This window comes from Erpetoichthys calabaricus, chromosome 9 (assembly GCF_900747795.2).
Source record: "Erpetoichthys calabaricus chromosome 9, fErpCal1.3, whole genome shotgun sequence".
Taxonomy (NCBI): Eukaryota; Metazoa; Chordata; class Cladistia; order Polypteriformes; family Polypteridae; genus Erpetoichthys; species Erpetoichthys calabaricus.
The window spans coordinates 137,291,383-137,314,999 of NC_041402.2; the positions used below are offsets into that span (position 1 = coordinate 137,291,383).

At 37.3% G+C, this 23,617-nt stretch overlaps 1 protein-coding gene across 2 annotated transcripts in view; it reads left to right on the forward strand.

The window, feature by feature from the left end:
* LOC114657247 (uncharacterized) overlaps positions 1-23,337 on the forward strand; it is a 38,430-nt gene extending 15,093 nt beyond the window's left edge. The window contains exons 3-7 of one of the 2 annotated variants that reach the window (XM_028808974.2): positions 12,519-12,662; positions 13,863-13,945; positions 18,344-18,458; positions 18,541-18,657; positions 21,205-23,337. In XM_028808974.2, the coding sequence (XP_028664807.2) occupies positions 12,519-12,662; positions 13,863-13,945; positions 18,344-18,458; positions 18,541-18,657; positions 21,205-21,341 (596 nt within the window). In that variant the 3' untranslated portion in view covers positions 21,342-23,337. The remainder of the gene's footprint in view (positions 1-12,518; positions 12,663-13,862; positions 13,946-18,343; positions 18,459-18,540; positions 18,658-21,204) is intronic. The other variant, XM_051931823.1, reaches the window with a different exon arrangement.
* Positions 23,338-23,617: the final 280 nt, after the last annotated feature.

Sequence of the window (23,617 nt, forward strand, 5' to 3'; positions counted from 1 at the left end):
GATAGATAGATAGATAGATAGATAGATAGATAGATAGATAGATAGATAGATAGATAGATAGATAGATAGATAGATAGATAGATAGATAGATAGATAGATAGATAGATAGATAGATAGATAGATAGATAGATAGATAGATAGACAGACACAAACACACACATTATGCTCTGAACATACACCAGAATAACTAAAAAGGAAGACAATTAAAAATGGAATTGCCAGCAAAGTCAAGCCAAGGTGAACAAAGACCCAACACCAAATACAAAGAGGGGTCAAAAGCAGATCAAAAAATCACAAAGCAAAGCAAGCCACAGTTGCAGTAAGGCATTAGGCAGATGTATTGCTATTGGTATAAAGGAGCCCCAGTAGCATTTCTTTCTTCTGCTGAGTAATTTGTTGGCTGAAAGTCCTTAGTGTTAGTGTGTCAGAGAGAGGATGTGCAGAATTGTTCATAATTCTTTCCTTTTTTACGACCTCCAAGGGTCAAGAGTGTGTCCTATAACTGAGCCTGCCATTTTATTAGCTTGTGGATTTGGTGGGCCTTTCTTGAAGTGATGTTACATCCTCAGCACACCACAGCATAGAAGATTGTAGTGACCAGCATAGAGTTGTAGAAGGTTTGAAGGATGTCATTACCAACATTAAGGAATGCAGTCTCTTAAGAAAAAAGAGTCTGCTCTGCCCTTTCTTATATAGTTCCTCTGTGTTACAAGACCAGTCCATCCTGTCATTGATGTGGACCCCCAAGTTCTTGCAACAATGCACCACTTCTACATCAGCTCCTTGAATAGTGACCTGAAACAGAGGCTCTTTGATGCAGCAAAAGTCAATAACCAGTTCCTTGGTTTGGCTTATATTGAGATACAAACAATTCTTCCTGCACCTAGAAACAAAGTTCTTCATGTGACTCCTATACTCTTGTCTCATCCCCCTAATCAATATACCCCATAAGTGTAGAATCATCTGAGAATTTCTGCAAGTGACATGACCTGGTGTCATATTTATAGTCATTGGTGTACAGAGTGAAGAGAAAAGGAGACAGGACTGTTGCTTGTGCTGCTCCAGTTTTGCTCACATCCATTTCAGAAACACAGTCCTTGAGTCTCACAATTTGCAGTCTGTCTGTCTGACAGATATTCCATTATCCAGACAGTCCATTAATTGCTTATATAAATAAGATATTTCAGCTTTTGATTTTAAATACATTTGAAAACCTTTCTCAAAACATTTTTTTTACTTTGACATACAGTATAGGTTGTTGAGTGTAGATTGATGGGCAAAAATTGCAACATTTATCCATTTAAAATTAAATCTACAACACAATGAAGTGTACAGAAAGTGATGAGGTCTGAATACTGTCTGAATCCACTATATATGTAATTTAGTACAACAGAGAACACTTTCAAGTACTTTAAAAAAACGAGAAAGCAGATATTTATGTGAAATGTTTTTCTTTTATTTCTAGTGTTGTGTGTGAAGGACTTTCATGTACAATGGGCCAAAATACACTGTTAGTAACAAAATGAGAACACTTATAATACAATAAAAAAATGACTCATATCATGGCTAATATTCATTCAGTCATCAATTCCACTTTATGGTAGTGCCTCTTATGTATTATTTTTCATAAAAATACTTTTATACATAGTAATAAAGACTCTAACTTAAAAATTCATATGTACTAACATTCATAAGTTGACTCATGCTAACAATATAAAGCATATTCATTTTATGACTTAATGCAGACATAAATAGGAAATCTCTACATGTCTGTCCAATCCACTTAACTGTGTTACATTATAACACAATCTTCATCACAGTTGAAGCTTTTGTAGAAACATTGACAGAATTTTGAACACTCCCTGGTGGCAGCGTTCTAATTCAGCCATCCCTACCATTTCTCTGACAGTCACATTTCAATTCTCTCTGATGGCCTCTGCATTTATTTTCTTTGCTGCATTCAATATTGGCAGTTTGTGGCCAACCACTAAGGGAATATGCCAATGTCTTTGAGGTTGCATCTTTAAAATACTTTACCCATTATCTAACACTGCTTTTGACCAAATGAGCATGTGCATTTTGAGGTCATGCATTAATGTCAGCATTGGGGATTTCTTCCTTCACAAGAAATTCAATCACTGTAAATTATTGAACATGTCTCTACAGTAGGTGCCATATTTTACACTAAAATACATTTAACATGAACATTTAAATGAGACAGGTGATATTTTTCATTCATATGTCTGACTGCTAGTTAGGATACTTTGCATTTCAATATTGTCAGGTATTCCTTGCCATTTTCAGTATTCTCATCCTCTTTAATAAAATCCCTGTGTGCGTCCAGGTGTCTCTGTGTGTGTGTGTCTTCTGGTGAAGTGCGCATGCACGGGGCACGGTGCGATGCGCGATATTACTGTCAGAGAAAGTTACAGGCGTTTTACAGACGTACAAGCCAGCGGATGTACAAGACAGTATTACTGTCACAGAAAATTAAAGACACACAATACATGACGGCAGCCCACGAAGAATGGTCAGCTCAGCAAGTAAACATCAACAAAAGAAAGGCAGAAAGACAAAGAAAAATACGACCAACAAACAGAATGAGGTCAAGGTCCCTTGCCATTTAATATAGACTGTTCCTACTAATGTTTATGCACTACTGTTCTAGCGCCCGTTATTGTAACGGGCTTAATGACTAGTTTTATATATTACCCCTTTACTGTATATTACTTCATTTGATCCTAAAATGAACTTAGTGAGTTTGAGCCATATAAAGTCCTTGACTCCTTCCTGATTATCTGTATTATTGGAAATGTTTGACACTGAATGTTTTCAGGTCTTCAACCAAAATCTATTGATAGATTAGGGACATCTGAGTGAAACAATAATACCTTTTCACGTGAGTAAATGAACAAATGAGCAAAGCTGTCCAATATCAACAAAAACAAATAGCTTTCTTTCACTTATTAACAATATCTGCACCCAAACATTCAGTGCAATAACAAAGGCACACACACACACACACAAACACACACACACACATATATATATGGCTGAAAATAACAGGTGCTCAATAGCACGACCAAATGACAAAGCAAAATTTAGACATTGTCTGAGGTTATAAAGGTTCTGAAGAGTGGTCAGGCTTCAGGGTAGGAGCTCTATACCACAGGTGACTCATCTGCCGAATGAGATGGTTACCTTCCAGGAGCACATTGGTTTTATAGCTCCTGGACAAGAAGGGGTGGTGTCAGGTGCCCTCTATGTGCGTTTTCTCTGAGCTCCAGGTGACAAAAGAGACAAGAAAGTTAGTGATTGTGCTTCCTAGTGTCCCAGTGTGATAGAGCTTAAGCACATGTGTGACAATACATATATGTATACAGTATGTGCAAATGTACACACATACACACACGCACAAATGCACAGACACACACACACACACATATATATATATATATATATATATATATATATATATATATATATATATATATATATATATATATATATATATATATATATATATATATATATATATAGTGGTCACCAGGCACACCAGCTCCCCAAATCCGATACAAATGGATAAGTGCACAAGTTCAGCACAACACACAAGGCTTTATTTCAGTGGGAAATGCTTCCCAAATTGAATTGCAGTGCAGTGGCAGCACAACACACACAACAAGTAAGATAGAATTTAAGTCCCGTGTACTCCCTATGTGGAGTCTGCATGTTGTCCCTGTGTCAATATGAATTCCCTCTAAGAATTTAAAATTCAAAAAGTCATGCACATAAGGTGGCAAAGCTAAAGTGACACCTGATATGTGTGTGTATGTATTCATCCTGCGATAAGCTGGTGTCCTGTCTAGGGTTTCTTTCTTCCTATTGTAACAGAAAGAGAGGACAATGATGAAGAGTAGGGAGGCCAAGATGGCCAAGATTTAAAAAAACAGGCAAATATTTCGAAGTCGTCTCTATAGACACGAGTTCAAGACAGAATTGTCCCAAGTGGCGGAGGCTCCAGTTTTGGGCCCTTCTGACAGGAAGAGGCATGTCCAGGTGGCCAGACACTGGATGTGACATCAAAGGTGTTCCAGCCGTCAATGCAACCAGTCTACAGAGTGAGGAAGAGAGAGAGAGAGAGAGAGAGACATTAGGTCACAGCGCCAACCCCTGGAGCGGCAGTAGAACAGAAGTCACTAGGCCCCTTTACCTGTCACCTACGTGCACCTGTGTGACAATATACCTGTATATAAAGTATATATATATATATATATATATATATATATATATATATATATATATATATATATATATACTGTATATATCTATATATATATATATATATATATACTAGTCAATAAGCCCATTACAATAGCGGGCGCTAGAACAGTAGTGCATAAACATTAGTAGGAACAGTCTATATTAAATGGCAAGGGACCTTGATCTCATTCTGTTTGTTGGTCGTATTTTTCTTTGTCTTTCAGCCTTTCTTTTGTTGTTTACTTGCTGAGCTGACCGTTCTTCGTGGGCTGCTGCCGTGTATTGTATGTCTTTAATTTTCTGTCTTGTACGTCCGCTGGCTTCTACGTCCGTAATATACCTTTAATTTTCTCTGGCGGTAATACAGGCGTGCACGTCGGTAATATGCCTTTAATTTTCTCTGACACTAATACTGGCTCATATGTGGCTGTAATATGCGTCACTGTATAGTGTACCTTTAATTTCCTCTCGCAGTAATACTGGTTTGTATTTCCGTAAAACACCTGTAATTTTCTCTGACAGTAATATCGCGCATCACACCATGCCCCGCGCATTCGCACTTCACCAGAAGACACACACACACGGACACCTGGACACACACAGGGATTTTATTAAAGAGATTATATATACAGTATATATATATATATATATATATATGTATATATATATATATATATATATATATATATATATATGTATATGTATATATATATATATATATATATATATATATATATATATATATATATATATATATATATATATATATATATATATATATATATATATATATATTGTGGCAGACCGCTGGGGGGACGCCCGAGAGGACCAGATGAGGGCTTGCGCCTCCTCCAGACCACGAGGGGGTGACCGCCCTGGTTGTGTTGGGGACAACGGGTGCAGGGCTTGGAAGCCCAACCCTGTACGGGCCCGTGGTCACCGCCAAGGGGTGCCCCAGTGCCTAGAGAGCCCTGGACCTCAGCACTTCCGCCACACCCGGAAGTGCTGGGGGGAAGAAGAAAGGGGACACCCGGAGTCCTTCCTGGTCCGTCATACAGGGGAGTGTCGGCGGAGGAGTGTCAGGGAGCACCTGGAGCCCATCTGGGTGTGCTTAAAAGGGGCCGCCTCCCTTCAGACAATGAGTGGAGTTGGGCGAGGAGTGGACGAAGTCTTGGTGGAGAAGAGTGGAGGCGGCCTGAAGGAAGCAGGCACTAGTGTGAGAGAGGCCTGGACTTTGGAGGATTGGTGCTGGAGGCACTGGGTTTGTGCAACAACAACTGTAAATAGTGTAAATAAACGTGTGCTTCGGTGAACTTATAATGTCCATCTGTCTGTGTCCGGGCTGCTTCTCACAATATATATATATATATATATATATATATATATATATATATATATATATATATATATATATATATATATATCCATCCATCCATCCATCCATCTTCCAACCCGCTAAATCCGAACACAGGGTCAAGGGCGTCTGCTGGAGCCAATCCCAGCCAACACAGAGCATATATATTATACGTATATATATATATATATATATATATGTATATATATATATATATATATATATATATATATATATATATATATATATATATATATATATATATATATTAGGGGTGGGCGGTATGACCAAAATTCTATATCACGGTATTTTTATAAATTATCCCGGTTTCACGGTATTCAACGGTATTTTTTTCCCCATGCATGAGTGGATGTTAACCACATTTTCCACTGCAATTACTGGCTAAGAATAACCTATTCCACTGTCAAGAGTATTGTACATTGTACAAAAAAAAACATTTTAATGTGCACACAAGTATTAATACAGGTTTGCATTGCCCCATAAAGTGATAGTTTTCAAGAGGGTGGCACTAATGGAGAAGGTATCACATTGCATGACAGATGCAGTCAAAATATAGAACCTTTTTATTGAACAAATTTTGCAAAAACTTAAACTATAATTTGACAACATATTTTCAACCATACAAAGAGGTATTTAGACTTAGTAAAATATCCAGAAGTGCTTGTCAAAAGTTGTATTGCACTGAATATGTGTCTTAGAAAAGGAATAAATAGTAAATATTTTTTGTAAACCAACTACACTTTCTGTTAATGTTAACAATCTCTGTCCACTGACACGTTAAAGTGACTTTTTAAACAACTTTATCATCATTAAACTGCATAATATTTAAACTAATAAATAATAACAATAAAATAAATAATAGTATTATTACTGATAGTTGCACTATTACTTCAAGACTTCAAGCCCAGGTGCATTACACAGTATTCACCAAATTAAAATAAAATAAAACAAGTGCAACTTGGTGATGACATCTTTACCAACTGAACCATCATTTAGGTAAACTGCATTAATATGGGCCTTGCTTCAAGCTAAGCTATATGCATAAATAATAAACCTGCAACTTGCATTTATAATGCTATTTGTGGTATAGCCCTATGGAATCGTATTAGGGCCACGGTGAAGAAAAAAACAATACAGACACAGGGAAGAAAAAAACAAACTATATGTCGAGAATAAAGTCAACATTTCCACTTTATTCTCTCTGTTTATGTCGAGATTAAAGTCGACATTTACACTTTATTCTCGCCGTTTATGTCGAGAGTAAAGTCGACATTTCCACTTTATTCTCACCATTTATGTTGAGATTAAAGTCGACATTTCCACTTTATTCTCATAGTTTACTTCATAATTAAAGTAGAATGTCGTAAACTAAACTTCTTCCTAAAATCAATGTTTAATTTACTAGATTTTGTCAAACCCCGTCATAAATTAATGCAGCACATTAAATGCTTTGTGTTGCGTTCCCCAACCCAGTTGTTAATCACTACGCTTCTTAAACTGACTTCCTCCGCACTAAGAGGAGACAGCGATCACCATACAGAATCCATTCACTTCATGATATTCCTGCTTTCTGAAAATTTAGAATGTTAAGATAAATACTTGATATCATTTTCATGATGAAATGCATTAAAGCAGGTATTAAACATGCACGGTAGTGAGACGGTAGTGCTGCTCCCTCGCAGTAAGGGGTCCCCAGGTGTATGTTCAGTGTAGAGAACTTTATGGCAGGTGTGACGAGGCTACAAAAAACTGGATGTATGAATGGGTATCGCACAGGTTTAACTTAAATATTGTGTAAATGTTGGGTTTGTGATCTGGTGGTCGGAAACACGAACACAGAATTCAATGCATATTCTTCTGAGCGGGCTTTCTTTATTGCACGTGTGCTGTCTCTATCTGACGTATCAAAACCCCAGTTCCTATCCTTCCTTTTTCTTTCTACACATAACCAATCACCACACGATAAACGTCTGTGTGAAATTAAAACTAGTTATAAACTTAGCCCATGGAGTGTTCAGAACTTTAAAAATATTTTCGTTATACATGTTTAATTATGCCATCCATTCAGGGTTGCGCCCATCCCTGAACGAGTCGCCAGTACATCGCAGGATGAATATGAGTAAAACATACACTAGCAGGGTCAATATAGCATAACAAAACCTCACATCATATATGACTTTGAAAGGAAACTGAAGCACGCCGAGTAAACCCACCAGAAAAACATGCAAATGCAAGGCAGGGTACATCCGAGACACCCTTGCTGTGAGGCAGCAGTGCAACCTCCACACCGCCGTGCCCCCACATGATTAATGCATGCTTTAATGCATTTCACCATGAAAATTATATCAAGTATTTATCTTAGCATTCTAAATGTTCAGAGAGCAGGAATATCATGAAGTGAATGTATTCTGTGCGGCGATCGCTGCCGGCGCCTCCTCTTAGTGCAAGAGGAAGTCAGTTTAAGAAGCTCGGGGAACACTTAACACAAACCATTTAATGTGCTATATAACTTATGACGGGGTTTGAGAAAATCTAGTAAATTAAATATTCATTTTATGATGAAGTTTAGTTGACGATGTTCTACTTTAATGACAAATTTCGAGAATAAAGTCAACATGTCAACTTTAATCTTGACATAAACGGCAAGAATAAACTAGAACTAGAACTGAACATAATGGTCCACATCCGATCTTTTAAAACCAAAGTATCTCCAGGAAACGGACGTGATTCCTTTTTTTCGGCAAAAGTTCTTCTGTGTCATTATGTTCAACTTTATCGTCAGCTTCAGTTTCAGAATGTTCTCTGTCCATTTTCACCGCTCAATACCTACACTACCACTTCCTATTTAGTGGAGTAGCAGTGAAAAAGAGCCCCTGTGCAACAAATCTGTGTTGAGCGGTGTAGCAGTGAAAAAGGTCCCCACTTGAACAGTTTCCCGCTGTGCCACGTTCCCATTGTCGTTTAAGCAATTTAAACCGGTGTTGCGGTATAAGAAAAATCCATATCATAAAAAAAATAAAAAACGGTTTTCGGTATGAACCGGTATACCGCCCAGCACTAATATATATATATATATATATATATATATATATATATATATATATATATGCCCTGTGTTGGCTGGGATTGGCTCCAGCAGACCCCCGTGACCCTGTGTTCGGATTCAACGGGTTGGAAAATGGATGGATGGATATATATATATAGTGCCTTGACAATAAATTTGCCCTCTTCCTGATTTCTTCTATTTTTGCATATTTTGTATTCTGTTTCTGTGATATACCATTCCTGGAAGTTAGAAGATGACTCTCCATTTGCTAATTCAAGCATTATTTTGGAATTGCCATATCAGACATAGCATGATATCAAAGAAAATCTGAAAGTAGATCAAAGATTTCTTTTCAGTCTTCATCATTGCCAGCTATAATTCTTTTGTTTTGCTCTAAACTTTTCAGCTCTTAACTTAACTACACTAGTATGAAGATTATGTATAATCTGTAATTTCCATCAAACATTAATCTGTTGTAGTGATTTTGTTATGTCATTCCAAATTTGCAATTTTCTGGACAACAATTCCAAAACCTCAATAACATATTAAATTGTCACTACTGGTTTGTTTAATAAACAAATTAGATATTATCTTCTACAGTATATCATATATTTGACTATACACTGTGGCTGGGTGAAGTAATGTCAATTAGGACAGCCAAGAAATTTTGTAACACTAGCCTGGTCATCCCTTTTATTTGTCTCAGGATGAGGAAAAAATAAGAAAGAAATTAACTTATATAGAGTGTGATAGCTCTTGTGTTATTAAGCAGGGTTTCAAAATGTAATTTAAGGGTCTGGCTTTAGCAGAGTTCTGTTCTGTGGCTTGCTCAGGCTGAAAAATTATGTCTCCTTCTGGGATGCTCAGATTTTAGGTCTGTGGGACTGGAAGGGGTGGAGCTAATTGCCTTGACAGGGCGGCTTCTCTGTACTGTAAGGGATGAAAGAGAAGGTGGAGGTAGCAGGAGATCCCCTTGAGATCAGCAGGTTATTACATACCTTGACAGAGCCTGCAAGGGAGTTCACTGATGTACATGCATGTCAGCACACTTAAAAATAAAGGTTATAAAGTGTTTCCCCAAATGAACCATCCAGATAAAGCTTCGAAAAAGAAATATCATTTATAGTACTTAGACCTGTAACAGGTTCCATAAATAACCACAAATAGATAGTAACAGATTTGTAGAATACCAATGCATTTCTGATTTTAAAATGACTCTTGCTGCTAACTATAACAAAGGATACGTCAACTATCCATTAAAGACTTCAGCTTTCTCCTCATATTTGGAGCCTCTTCTAAGCCCAGAGAACCGATTTGATATACATAGAATGCTTTACTTATTATGTCACAATGTTGACTCTGTTATTCCTTCAATAGAAGGCAGCTTGCTTATGAATGAGCTGGTGTATTTAAAAGAACTCCAACACCAGAGAGAAACTCACAGTGCATATGTCTTGGCAGGTGACTATGTAACCAAAACAAAATAGAGGCGAACAGTGTAGAAAAATGCAATACTTGTGGTACACATGAAGAAAACTGGGGATTGTTAACTGTTTTGGAAATTAGGAAAATCTAGCAAAAACAAGACAAAAAATCAGTATGAATATTTACAATGTGCCCCTAATAAATTAATCTGTAAAGATTTAAAAATCACTTGCGGTCATTTTATTGTTTTATGTGGAATATGGAGAGGTGGTTCAGAGACTAGGGATCTGCACCAGCAATCAGAATGTTTCTGTTTGAGTCCCGTAAATAACAGAAGTGATTGCACTCATTGGGCCTTTGAGCAAGGCCCTTAATCTGCAATTGCTCCGTCCTGAGTATGATGTTAACCTGCAGCCAACCCTGCAAGCAAACTTGGGGGTTGGTGGCACTCCATCTGCTGTAAAAAAAAAAAAAAAAAAAAAAACTCACACTGTTCCATTCGGTTCAAACTAGTGTGGTGCTGACGTGTCACACGATACATGGCTGTGCTTGGGTCCTAATTTGGGATCCAGAGGTGGATTGTAGTGTGGTGGGTGCTGCAATGCGCTGTATCAGTGCATGCTCCCAACTTCTATGTGGAAAAGTACAACAGAGCATTCATATTACAAAAAAAGAGCCTGGTTAAGCTGCCTAACATAAACTTATCACCTTATGTATTGTACATTATCTAAATTAAACCTAGCAGTCAAAGTATTTATCAAGTCAAATAAATGTTATTTAAGTGAAGGTCATTTCACAGGAAGGAGCACAATGATTACAAAAAAAAGAAATCACTGCCCAAAATAGATTCAAGATTATGTTTGGAAAAAGGGTTAAAATCAAAATATAACAAAAACAAACTTAAATTGAGTTTATTATTAATTATTTTATGTGGGTCGCATACATGCTGACTCACAGCTTCAGGAAACTGGATTCAAAGCTGGGCCACACCTGAACCTGTGTCTGCATGAGTTTCTTTCCAGGTATTCTAGTTCTGCTCTCATGGCCCCAAAACAAGTGAATTAGATTAGTTGGCAATTCTGATTTGTAAATGTGGATTTTTTTTGTAAAAGCAAAACATTACAATGGCAAATTATTCAATCAAACAAATAATAATACAAAACAGCTGCAATTGTTTACTTCAAAATCAATAAGGAGGAAGCAAAGAAAAAATAGAAATACAAAGAAAAAAGAAAAGTAAAACACAACCCCGTGACTTTTACCTGAATGAAGCAGATATGATCATGATGGATGGATATATCTTATGCTCTGCATCTTGTAAACTTATGTTCTGAAACACAATAAAAAGTACAGTAATTGCAACTCCAAATTATAGCTGCTTACATTTTTCTATTCTTTTTTTCCTGTTGTACAACACATTTTACAAACATTAACTTGTACTCTGGAAATTCTCCAGCCCAGCCTAGCTGTATGCCTTGCTTGAATACTAAGGCAACCACACTTTTAAAATAATTCATAAGGATTAATGAGAATTCAGTTTTGCTTTGCTGTAATATCATTTGGAATGATCTGAAATCTGCTCCAAATGCTTTTGAAAGGTTGTCGGTGCTTCTTTTTAAACTAAATGACTTGGCAGTGCTTTCTGGCTTCAGTCTTAAATTCACTTCCCCTTAATTTCCACTGGTGTCCTTCAGGATGCAGTTCACTATTTAGTTTAAATTCTGTTGCATCCACTTTATCAATGCTTTTGGAAGATCTAGGTTAGATTCCCATGCTGTCTTGTCTGCTTGAGACTAAACAGGTTAAATTCTCTGAGTCTGTCAGAGTAGGACATGCCCTTTAGTCCTCAGTTACACTTGTCTGCCCTCCTCTGCACAGCTTCAAGTGCTGCTATGTCTTTTTTACAGCTAGGTGACCAGAACTGCAAGCAGTGGGAGTTGTAGATGTGGATCTTTCAAACAGAAGAGAAACTCGTTTGTCTGATATCTCTATTTTTATGTACCACAGCACAATGGAAAGAAGAATACAAAATAGGATGAGAGTGGGATGGAACTCGCTGAACCTGTTAACCTTTCATACAGCATCAGTTCAGTCAGGCAGTATTCTTTTGGCTGTCAGAAAAAGAGGCAAGCAATATTGTGCTGAAAAGTGATTTTCAGTCTTGTAAACTGATATGGTCCATTGACAAGATAAGCGATAGCAGTCAGGAAGCCTGATATATCCTAATAGAAGTTGCATAATGTGACATCAACTTTAAGTTGATTTCCTCCAAAGTTTTCCTCCAAAGTTTGAGTTGTAAATGTTAATCCCTAAAACAATTCACAATTGTTTTTTTTTTTATGGACATACATTAATTAATTAAATTCATGTTATTTTAGAACCATTTCTTTTGATTCTCCATTTATTTTGCAGGGCTACAAGAGTCATTAGAGAACAGACCTCCTTTACCCTTCAACCTTACAGGTCCTGGCCCAACAACTTACACACCTTCAACTTGGGTTCTCAGCTGGCATGTTCCACCAGCCTACACATTTGGCTCCACCATGCCCGTTAAGAGTAAGAAACACTGCTAATAATTTTAGCATGTACATTACATAAATGGCTTGTGTAGAAATATGAGCTAGTAATCTGGGGAAAAATAAACATTAATATATAAATATTATTGTCGTCCATTTGTGTAACTTTTAAATATCTTCTTATTACAGTATATGGCTTTTGTGGACACTCAACTCAAGCAGGCACGGACACAAGTATAATAGCCCAGAAAGTCTTTACTGTGGGAAACTCTTCCACAACAAGCGTTTCTTGCCACAATCATAAGTATTTTGTAATAAGCACAACAGAATACCGCGACTCTTTGTCTTTCTTTCTCTCTGTCACTGCCTCCTCCACCACTCCTGCTCCCAATCGTTGCTCACATTCGTCTGGGCACTGGCTCTTTGATATGAGGCATGCAGCACCTTTTATCTAGTCCCCAGGAGTGCTTTGGGTGATATGATACTCTGAAGCACTTCTGGGTGAGGTTGGAACCCTATGGAGTGGGAACTCCTGCAGCTCCCACTAGCAGTTCCTACGGGTCCCAACAAGGCTGTCCATGGGGATTACAATATCTAGCATTCTTTGTGGACAACCATGTGGGAATTCAAGCATGGTCTTGCTGTCATCTAGCATCCAGGGGGAGAAAAGGCCTGTTAAGCTGTCTCCCCCAGTTCTTCCATCCTGAGGGTGCCCCGTTCGGGTAAGGGCGCTGACTGTCCCTCACACCTTCTAAAAGAAACAAAGTAGCCAGAAGCATCCAGAAAATAAAGAAATAAGACTTGCATTACAGAAACACACTTGCCAGTACCAAAAAAATATACAATCACAACACATTCTCTCATTCTAACGTCTCATTCTTCTTTCTTCATTTTTGCCTACCAGTGAGGATTCACTACAACTCACTAATCGACTTAACTTAGTGAATGCTGCCAGAGATGTAAAATGCATAATGAAGTGTTTCTAACACCCCACAATACTCAGAAATCTGATAATCTGAAAATCATTTTGATTTGAAATTTGCTATGGCATGACAGTGGGTGCCCCTATTTATTTCTTATTTTATGTCTTTACCAAGTTTTGAATGTTTAATAACACCCTAGTAAAATTAAATATACAGTATTGTAAATTATTCCATTAAAACAAATTTGTTAGATAGATATATTCATGTTGCTGCCTATTCCAAGGATGCAAAACTCATGTGTTTCTTCTTCTCATCAGAAGGCGGTGGTAGGACATCATGGGAGAAAAGCTGGTTCCAAGGCAACAGACCATTCACAACCCAGACCTCCTTCGAAGATCAGGTAATAAGTCTGCTTATAGTGGGGATTAAACACAATCTGAATACCTAAATTATAAATTCTCATCATGACTGCCTGAATGAAAGCCATTAATAATATTGGAAAATATCAGAATTAACAGGTGGCATATCAATGCAGTGTCTTGGAGTGCACTCATTACTGTGTCTTATCAACATCTGTAATAAAATCTTTTAAAACCTTCAATATTAAAATGAGGAATTAGAATGCTCAGACAGTCAGAGATTAATAATATGTCTGTCAGGCAATTGCTTCACTGCTAAAAAGATATACTGTAATCAAAACTTGCAGCAACTTCCATTTGTTTTTTCTATTAAAAAAAACGAACTTCTGTATTTAATACATTTAAATCATGATGCTGGAGAATGGTGATATATTGCATTTTTGTTGGGCATGCTAGAATGATTTTTAATGTTTTCAGTACAAAAGACTGCACTATTATTATTGCTGCTACAGGAGGATCAACAGAACAGTTTAGACATCTAATCCACAGGAATCTTTAAAGGTAAAAAAAACTGAGAAATTGAGGTGACAGATCTCTGCTGGAAAGATGCATTAGAAAAAATGAGTTTCATTTGCTGTTTAATGGTTTAAGTCAGGAAGCATGGCCACAAGTACCGAAGCAGACTGCAGCAGCATCAATGGGCCATACCACACTTGGTCACTGGGAAATCAGCCGTATCATTTAATGAGTATAAGATTTGTTCACTTTGAATAAAGTTTACTTTAGGTAACTGGATAATGACAGCTGTCCTTTAGGCCTACTACATTTTAATTTAAAAATGCAGACATTAGTCTACATTTTCGCCTTTCATCCACACTACCACAGCATTTTCAACCCCTGAAAATGGAGACTTTTAAAAACACCTTCCAGAGTTGTATACTTCTGAAAATGTAGCTTCAGCCTTGTGGTGTAGATGGGCAGTTTTCAAAAGTGCTGATTCTATTTGCGCTCTGATTCTTGTGCTTATTACATAGCCCTTCCCTGATTGGATCCTGCTCATTACAACAGTTCATTCCCTGATTGGTCACCCAACACAGAAGAAAACCATATACCAGCATAGCAGATATAGAAAGGTTGCTTTCCAAGGTGCGTGTTGTGTTACTTACCTGTATTCAGCATTTATGTAAAGCTGGAATGCTGGATACACATATAAAAGGCAAATAATTTACTGGTCGACATAGATCTGAAATAAATGGTGGTGGTGGTGTTACCATCTCTTCAAGGATTTTTCTGCTGAAGTGTGCATGCCCAGTGTAGATTTACATCTATGTCATATGTTTTTTGGTCCCTTTTGTGTGGATGGAGATATTTTTTGTAATTATAAACATTATTTTTCTTAGTTTTTATTGTTGGAACTCGTGTGGGAGTCATTTGAATTTTTTCCCTTGTTTATTATTAATGCAACACAAATTAAAGATCACCTGACAACCGTTTTGCGATGCAACAGCAAGTTCAGGTATAAATACAGCCAAGTCAACATTATGTTTCTGCTGGATACAAAATAAACAACACTCTCGAGTGTTAGCTTCAATTTTTAGTAGGCCATGTGCTAGACTCATTTTGGTTTTGATCTATTCTTTTCATTTTACTTTGATATTTTAGTTTGCCCCAGTACTTTGGTTGCTCAATATATTTTTGATGTCCCAGTTTTGACTTTGCATAGCACTGATTATGAATCTGCTTCACATTACTATCTCCTGGTCCTCTCATCACTCACAATAAATCCAGAGACCCTGTTTCATCACACTTTTGTGAACAATGTGAAGCGCTAGTGAGGAAAGGGGGTGTCATTTTAGTTTTAAAACAGTCATTTTTAAATTTAAACTTGGTAGTGTGGATGTAGCCTGAGACTAATTGTACCTTAGTCTGTTTAAAGAAAAGCAATGTGTAAAATAAATGTACTAATGTGACATGGAGAAAATGTATGTTGTCATTATCAGCAAATATGAGGATTTTTGGTTAAATTAACTTATGTTTCTATCTGTATAAAGAAAATAACCTACTAAGTTCAGTTTTTGAATTTAACTCCATTCAAATTACCATTGACCCTTGCATGAAGAAGCAAAGGAGAGACACATATTTTCCATGTGAAAGGGCAGAAGCATTGAATTGTCACCAACAACAGAGGCATGGTTCAGTTATTCTATAACCAACACTCCTTTTAAGAATAAGAAGACAAGAAAAGCAAATGCAGTAAAAGGTAATCCATGAAGAATATAACAACAAGCTCACCTGGTCGTAAGCACAGCTTTAGCTAAAGTTGACCATCCTTGCCAGCGGCAGTAATGGATGAATATCAAAGATGCCCCAATGCCACATTCTGATCAGTATAATTTATTAAATTCAAAACATTCCTGGTGTAAACTTTTCTTTCTTTTTTTCATATTATTGTAGCAACATTTAAAGGAGCAAATATTTATGGCCTTTTCATAACTCATCACTGACTTGTACCTCATACATTTGACTAGAAAAAACTCAAATTCAAAAAAGACAATGTTGATTTTGCTATAAACATTTTTTAATCTTCTTTATAGCATTTGTCTCCTCCTGGCACAGGGTCTGCTGATTTGCATGTCAATCTCTGTTAATTGTGATCCAAGGTGTTGGGGTGGGGGGTGATGTTGACTTTTCACATGTCTTTTTTCGGCCAGTCAAGCCAGTGCTTTGTCAGTTTTCTGTGGGGATGTTTTGCTTTTAGACTGAGACTTAGGAGCAGTCAAAAACTCATTATTGTTGCAGATAATGTAGCTGTACCATTAGAGGCGTGCATTGTGCATTATCCCTGTGAGCGACACCACACCTATTATCCTCTGCACCTCTTCATTCTTAACATGGTCAAGTTGGGTTAGACCAGCGGTTCTCAAACTGTGGGGAGTGCCCCAAGTAACAAAAAAAGGGGGAGCGAATGTTGCCATATGTGGCGTAATTTCGCTGTTCATAGGGAAATTTTAAACTTGTAGCGGTGTATCGGCAGCAAAAAATATAGGAATAAATTTTATTAGGGTTTCAAAAAAACGTTAGGGGGGGTGCAATTAAAACTGTTATGAAAACTCGGGTTCCAAATACTTAAAGGTTGAGAAATGCTGGGTTAGACCAAATGACCATAGATGCATTCTCCTTTCCATGACATGAAGCACCTGTTCGTGCTTCATGGTCACCAACCAGCACTCTGCTCAGTACAGTGCAACTAGGTGGACAACAGTCTTATAGATCTTTGCCTTCAGGTACTTGGGTATCCTGTGGTCACATAGGACTCTAGTAGCCTGGTACCACTTCAGGCACAACATATTGACTTGTGCTTGCCAGGCTTGTAGGGTGTCACCATCAAAGCAGATGAATGAGCCAAGTTACTTGAATTGGACGACTTTGTTGAGGTGTTCACCATCCACGCAGATAATAAAATCTGTTTGCAGGCCACACTTCATGTACTACATCTTCTTGATGTTGAGCCACAGTATCTTCTCTTCCAGTAATGACAGCCATTGTTACATATGAAGCTAGAAGCTGTGGCCCATTTCCTTCGAAAGTAGGACATTTTTGGTGTGTAGTAGTTTTCATGGAGTACTGCATTTGGATGTCTGCCATGACCATGTTCATGCTAAGGATGAATAAAAAGGGGGCTAATTCTTGGAGAACACCCACCCAGTGGAATCTGAAGAGGCTATGCCCCACCTGTCTGTAATGCGGAGAGGCCACTGGTTTGTATATTTCTACCATTATCTTAAATAGTGGCTGTACAATACCGTCCAAGGATTGTAATTACTATACAAAATATGGCTGTGGCTATCAGAAACCAACACAAAATGGTGACACATACAAACAATAATGCAGGATTGCAAGATGGCACCATGGTAATGTCACAAACAGAATAATATATATAAAACACCACAAATGTAATTCAAAATGGTCTAGAAATGAAATTACCAGAGTCTCATGTTATCTAAAACTGGATTCATAACAGATGTAGCTTTTTATTTTCTCAAGTTGTTGTGTATTACAGACAAACAGACAAGCTAATGCAGAAGGTACTTTTCACATTAAAAATTATATATTAATTTCGAGGCCTCAGGGAGAAATGTACCCCCAACAGCTTGTTTGACAACACCATAGTATGCTTTCTTATATGGCCTGAGCTTTAATGTTTCTTCTGATATATTTAAAGTGTGGCCACTAAATCCTGGGTTTTTATGTTTTTGTTAAACTTTGTAAAGGTGTTTTCCGTCTTAGAAGAAATATATCAGGAAAAAGTGTCTTTCCATGAATCCTTTACATTGGATATCTAACTAGTACTTTGTAATACCTGGTTTCAACACTCATGTCACCATTTGTTTAAAATGATTTGTGTTTTCCCCTCTGCCTCTCTCTCCTACTGTTCACAGTGGCCTTCACCAGCACATTACAAGCTGGGATCCACACTAGGACCACACCAGCCAGTCCGGTTTAAGTCCCCTTGCTACACATTTGGGAACAAACAGCATCAGATAACAATGAAAGGTGAGTTTGACCTACTGAGACTTGCAGGACCACACACAGATTCATAATTCATGCCATGTGATGCCTATCTCTTTCTCCACAGCTGGCCCACCTCCAAACAAATATGAAATAGCCCAGGCGAGAAGACAAGTGTGGCCATCATCACCTGCCTTCACTATTCAGAGGAGAGTGCAGGGCACACAGCTATGGTCAAAGAGAGGTGCAGTATCTATTCATAGTCACCTCTGGAGTGCTTCACTGAGTCCTCCACCCTCAAAACCAACACTTGATCACTTATTCAGTTTGTGGTTGCATTTAGAGCAGCTGCCTAGCTAAGCAGTTGACTTGAAATTCTGCCAGATTCTTTCATTCTGTTCTTTTTTGTACTGTACTCTACTTGCTTTACATCTCACATTTCTGAAATCCACAGTCCTGTGTTCTACAATTCCTCACCTCATGTGTCTCTGAGGGGTGACAGACAAAGAAACCACAGAGATGGCTCAGAAAAAGAATCTGAACAATATCAGGCACAGCATTAACAAGAGAACAGAAGACATCTGTCTCAAAAACTAGTAAAGTAGTGCTGCTGGCAGCAATCAGACTAATCTCAATACCTGTCTGGCAGTTAGAAGAGTACAATATCATCGAAAAGATTTAATGCTGGATTTATTCATTATAGTAACTTTATGAAACACTTAGGTCAGTTTTAGCTATCTAGCTCCATGGTTTTCCAAAACTGGAAAACTAATTTAGGAAACTCTGTGTTATAGGGAGCTGGAAACTTTCCATGAAATGCAAGGCTGGTCTCAACCTAGGATAAGGTGTGCATCATCACAAGGAAGTCTTTGTTTTATATGTCACACATAAAAGTCAGAATTGGGGTCAGGGCTCTTGCCTTGCACCTAATGCTGCTGGGGTAGGCTCCATCTCCCTGCATCCCTGAATTCAATTAAGAAGGTTAGTCAATGAATTGATAGACATTTTAAAGTGAGCCCCATTACAAGATGCTTTATATATGACACAATACAAAATAACAGAAGGTAGATTAAAGATAATTCTGTGGAGTCAACAAAGCAGGGTTAGCATTACAACTGCAAGTACAAAGCTTTTAAAATTAGATGAAAAATAACCGATTTTAAAATGTAAGGTTTCACAACAACTTTAATGGAACCTTACAGACAAACACAAAATTAGAGTTATGGCAGGACTCACAAAGCCAAGTGAGTCTTGGCCAAGAGCCATGGAACAGCACTTGGGGCAGGGAGGAGAAAAGTGTCAGGAAGTTTCATAGGTTTATACAACAAAAGGTTTTTATGAAAGAGATAATATTAAAGCATCAGGGCATCTTTAATGTAGGCTGGGGTGAACACAGAGACATAAAGGTTACCACTTCTGCCTCACAGCCCTGGAGTCTGAATGCTTTTCCTGGGTTTGCATGTAGGCTTTCTTTAAATATTCTGTTTTCACATACTTCCTAAATACAGGCCAGTTATGGAGATTTGTCACAATACATTGGCCTAGTTGGAGTCATTATGGATTTGTGTCTTGAGATGGGCAGGTCCCCCATTCAAGTCTGGCTCCTGCCTTGCAACTGATACTGCTGGCATAAACTCTGGCTCTATATGATACTGAATCGAAACAAATGGAATTAACTTTGTATTGAGGACTTCAGAAAGTTGACAACTGTAATAAACTTCATGAAGGCTTATACCCCAGAAGTGCAGCAACAGTACCTGAGATTCTTACAGTTGAGCAAGACAAATCTATGTGCTAGTAGGGTAGTAAAGGTAATTACAGTTTATTTGTCTTTCTCAACTTTAAGTCCATCTTGGAGTACACCAAACACAGCTTAGGAGTGATTGTAACACCAAGGCTGTCAGATAGGCATTCACAGATTTTTGTCGAGAATGATGTTATTAATTTCATGTTTTCATTCAGAACAAAGATAAAAAAATGTTTGATACAATGGAAAACAATGTGAAAAAGTCCATTGAAATAAGAAAAAAAAATCCCACATTGCTTGAATTTCATAATCCTCATGTCAGTTATCCAGTTGTATGCTCAAAATGTGCAAAACACATACCTTTTTGTTAAAATATTGTTAAATAAATACTTCCAAAAATATCAGCACACATCCTCAACAGGAACCACAAGTCACAACAGATTGAACTTTTCAATTGAAGATAAGACTCTTGACCCATGAATGAGGAGAAGTGGTGGACCTTCAGTGAGACTTTTTTTTTTCCATGCACATTTTTTGAAATTGTATGATATTGTATAGCATTGGTCACCATTGACTTGTATAATATCATAAACTTTTTTATCTGTGTTCTTTATTAAACATGAATGATTTTTTTCTAAGCCATCAATACAATCTATATGGGGTAAGTAACAAATTAAAATACTGTATATCATTTCTGAGTAGAGTTCTCCTTTAGGAATGTGGCATCTAATTTCCCCAATAATTCAATATAAACGTGGATGTCTGAAACAGGCATTTTGGTGTATTCCTGATCCCCTGTCTACATACTGACCCAGATTAGATAACCTTTCACGAGCTTTTGCTGCCACTTTTTGTATTGTATATCTGCTTTGGTTTTTCCAATTGCCTTCTAAATTGTTATAAACTTAGAATATTTTAATTTCTTAAAAATCACACCCTACCAATTGGCTGCCAGTCATGGGTATTCCAGTCTGATATTCATATTACCTTTTCAAGGTTTCATGCCACTGTTAACCCAACTCCTTCTGCCTTTTGTATCCTTAGATGTCACTCCAGGCCCTGGCACCTATCAAGTGAGAAGCGCCTATTTGGCCACCCGGCCTCACCAACCAGCACACACCATTTGTGGATCTCGGTTTGCCACATCGCACCAGCTGCTTTTTTTCCCCCATGTGACTTAATGCCTGCCCAATTACACCACTGCCAACCACACTAGAAGACCTTGTTGCTTGGACTGGCATTAAGCTCCATCGTATATAGTACAAAATTAAAATATCAGCTTAAATGTTAATTACTAAATGAAAAAACATATCAAGAAAGGTATCAGAATTTTAACAAATGAATAAATGACCAACTCATGTAGTGTACAATAGCAGAGCATGTTAGCCCAATCTAAAGAGGCAGGTAGCCTTGTGATTCAGTACAAGAAAGATTTGAAAAACATGACTGGGAACTTAATGAATGACCAAAAAGGATCCCAAGGGACAGTGACCAATTCAAGTGGACATGAAGTGAACAAGTGAACATGAAAAAGCCAATATGACCATGATGAATAATAAATAATATAATAAAGCATATGATGACGAAGTGAACAGAAAGATGTTTGGAACTTCTTTTGGACACTGAGAACAGCTTCGTTCTAGACAAGAGAAGAGTTATGACATCATTTATGGAAGAGCAGGTCCCATCAGCAGCCATAGGCCTTTGTCCCTATCACCACCTACATTTATATGTGCCACTTGCATATTCATGTCCTTCTTTTCTCTTCACATACTGGTATCTTCACTAGACACAGGTCACCAAACGTTTCCCAAAATTTTCATCCTTTGAACTGACATTTAAGGGCACTAGTATGTCGCAGTTATAGGGGATTCAGGTCCTTTGGGAGAATTTTTCAGAAATGAACAATAAAGAGTGAAGTAATTTAAATTAATTCCATAACCTGGTAGATTTGTTCTTTTATTCTAGTTATGGGGTTTGACAGCATTTGTCACATTAGATAAGAAGGTTCAGTGCCCAGTCCTGATGATTTTGTTTAAGGATTTTGTGATTTTTCAAAATGCTCTTCTTCTCCTCTAAATAATGAATAAATATGTCTCGTAACAGTGGACAACTCTGTTTGAATATCATCCTTGGGGATCAAAAAGATTGAGCTATCAGTTTGTTGAACAGAGATGGATGAATTGTGTTGAGCTGAACGGCCTGTTACTTTTCAGTTTTTCTTTGAAGATGAAGAGTCCAGTATTCTTGTATGCACATGTATAGGTTTACATGTCTGTTATGCTCACAAACAGCATGTTTGGGCAAAACATCAAGTGATAACCAAATAGGGTCACATTATTGCCATGTTTAATCCATTGAAACACACCTGATATTGCTCTACATTGCCTCCTTCAGTGAGAAAGTATAATAAGTACTGAATCTATAGTCTGTAAGAGACTGAGTGGTCTGTCATATGGCTAATACAGATGTGCTAATGGGGAAATTTTTGTGACAATCAAGGCTCTCAGGGGTGTTAAAAGAGTCTTACAGGTCAAGAGGCAGGCTGTCGTACACTTAATGATAAATTACTCCACTGAAAGATAAAGTCTTTTGATGTGTTACACACACTCCCCCTGCAACACGATTTTTTATAGTGATGGTCAAAAAAATTTAATCTTATGCTTTTATGGAGAATGGCAATCACAGAGCTCTTGATACAATTTACTTCAATGGACACCCAGATTGAATAATAGCAAACAATACGAAAAGATACATAAAAAAGTCTCAAATTACTTGTTTATTATTTTTAAACCATGTTTTTTTTTTCCTGGCTAAAGTATATTTTCCTTTTTAATGTTTTATTGTTATATTTTACATGTTGATGTAATTATTAATACTGTCTTGTTTAAATATTTTGTGGTATTTGTGTATGTTTTAGATATGTTTCTTCATGGTTACATCCCTTGTGTTTTTCTGCTGGAACCCCAAGGGGTGGGGCCACCACTAAGTCACTGCTGAATGACAACTCTCAGCCTTTTGTATTCAGACTGTAGATTTAGGTTCCTCAGAAGATCAGTTTTAGTTGTGGAATATGGATCAATCTTCCTTTCTAAAGAATATTTGAAATTTTCCAGTTTTTGTTGACTTCTTTGCTTTGTTTTGCTATCTATGGATTATATATGAATTTGTGTGTTCCTTTTAAGGCATACTCTAACCTTTGTCTCCATTTCTTGCCATTCTGTTCTTCTTTTGTTTATTTAATAAATTCTTTGAACATTAAAAAAATGTTTTTGTCCTTTTCAACCAAAGGTTTACAGTCATATTCTGCTTCAAAGGGCATTCTTGTGGAATTAAAATATTTTGAAGTTTTAAAGCCCGAGTCCCATTTTGGGGTTGTTCAGGTCTGTAAACCTGTCTTTTGAGTTTAAGGCTGCTTTGGAGATATCTGTTTCTGAGACAGACTTAGTGAAGTCTT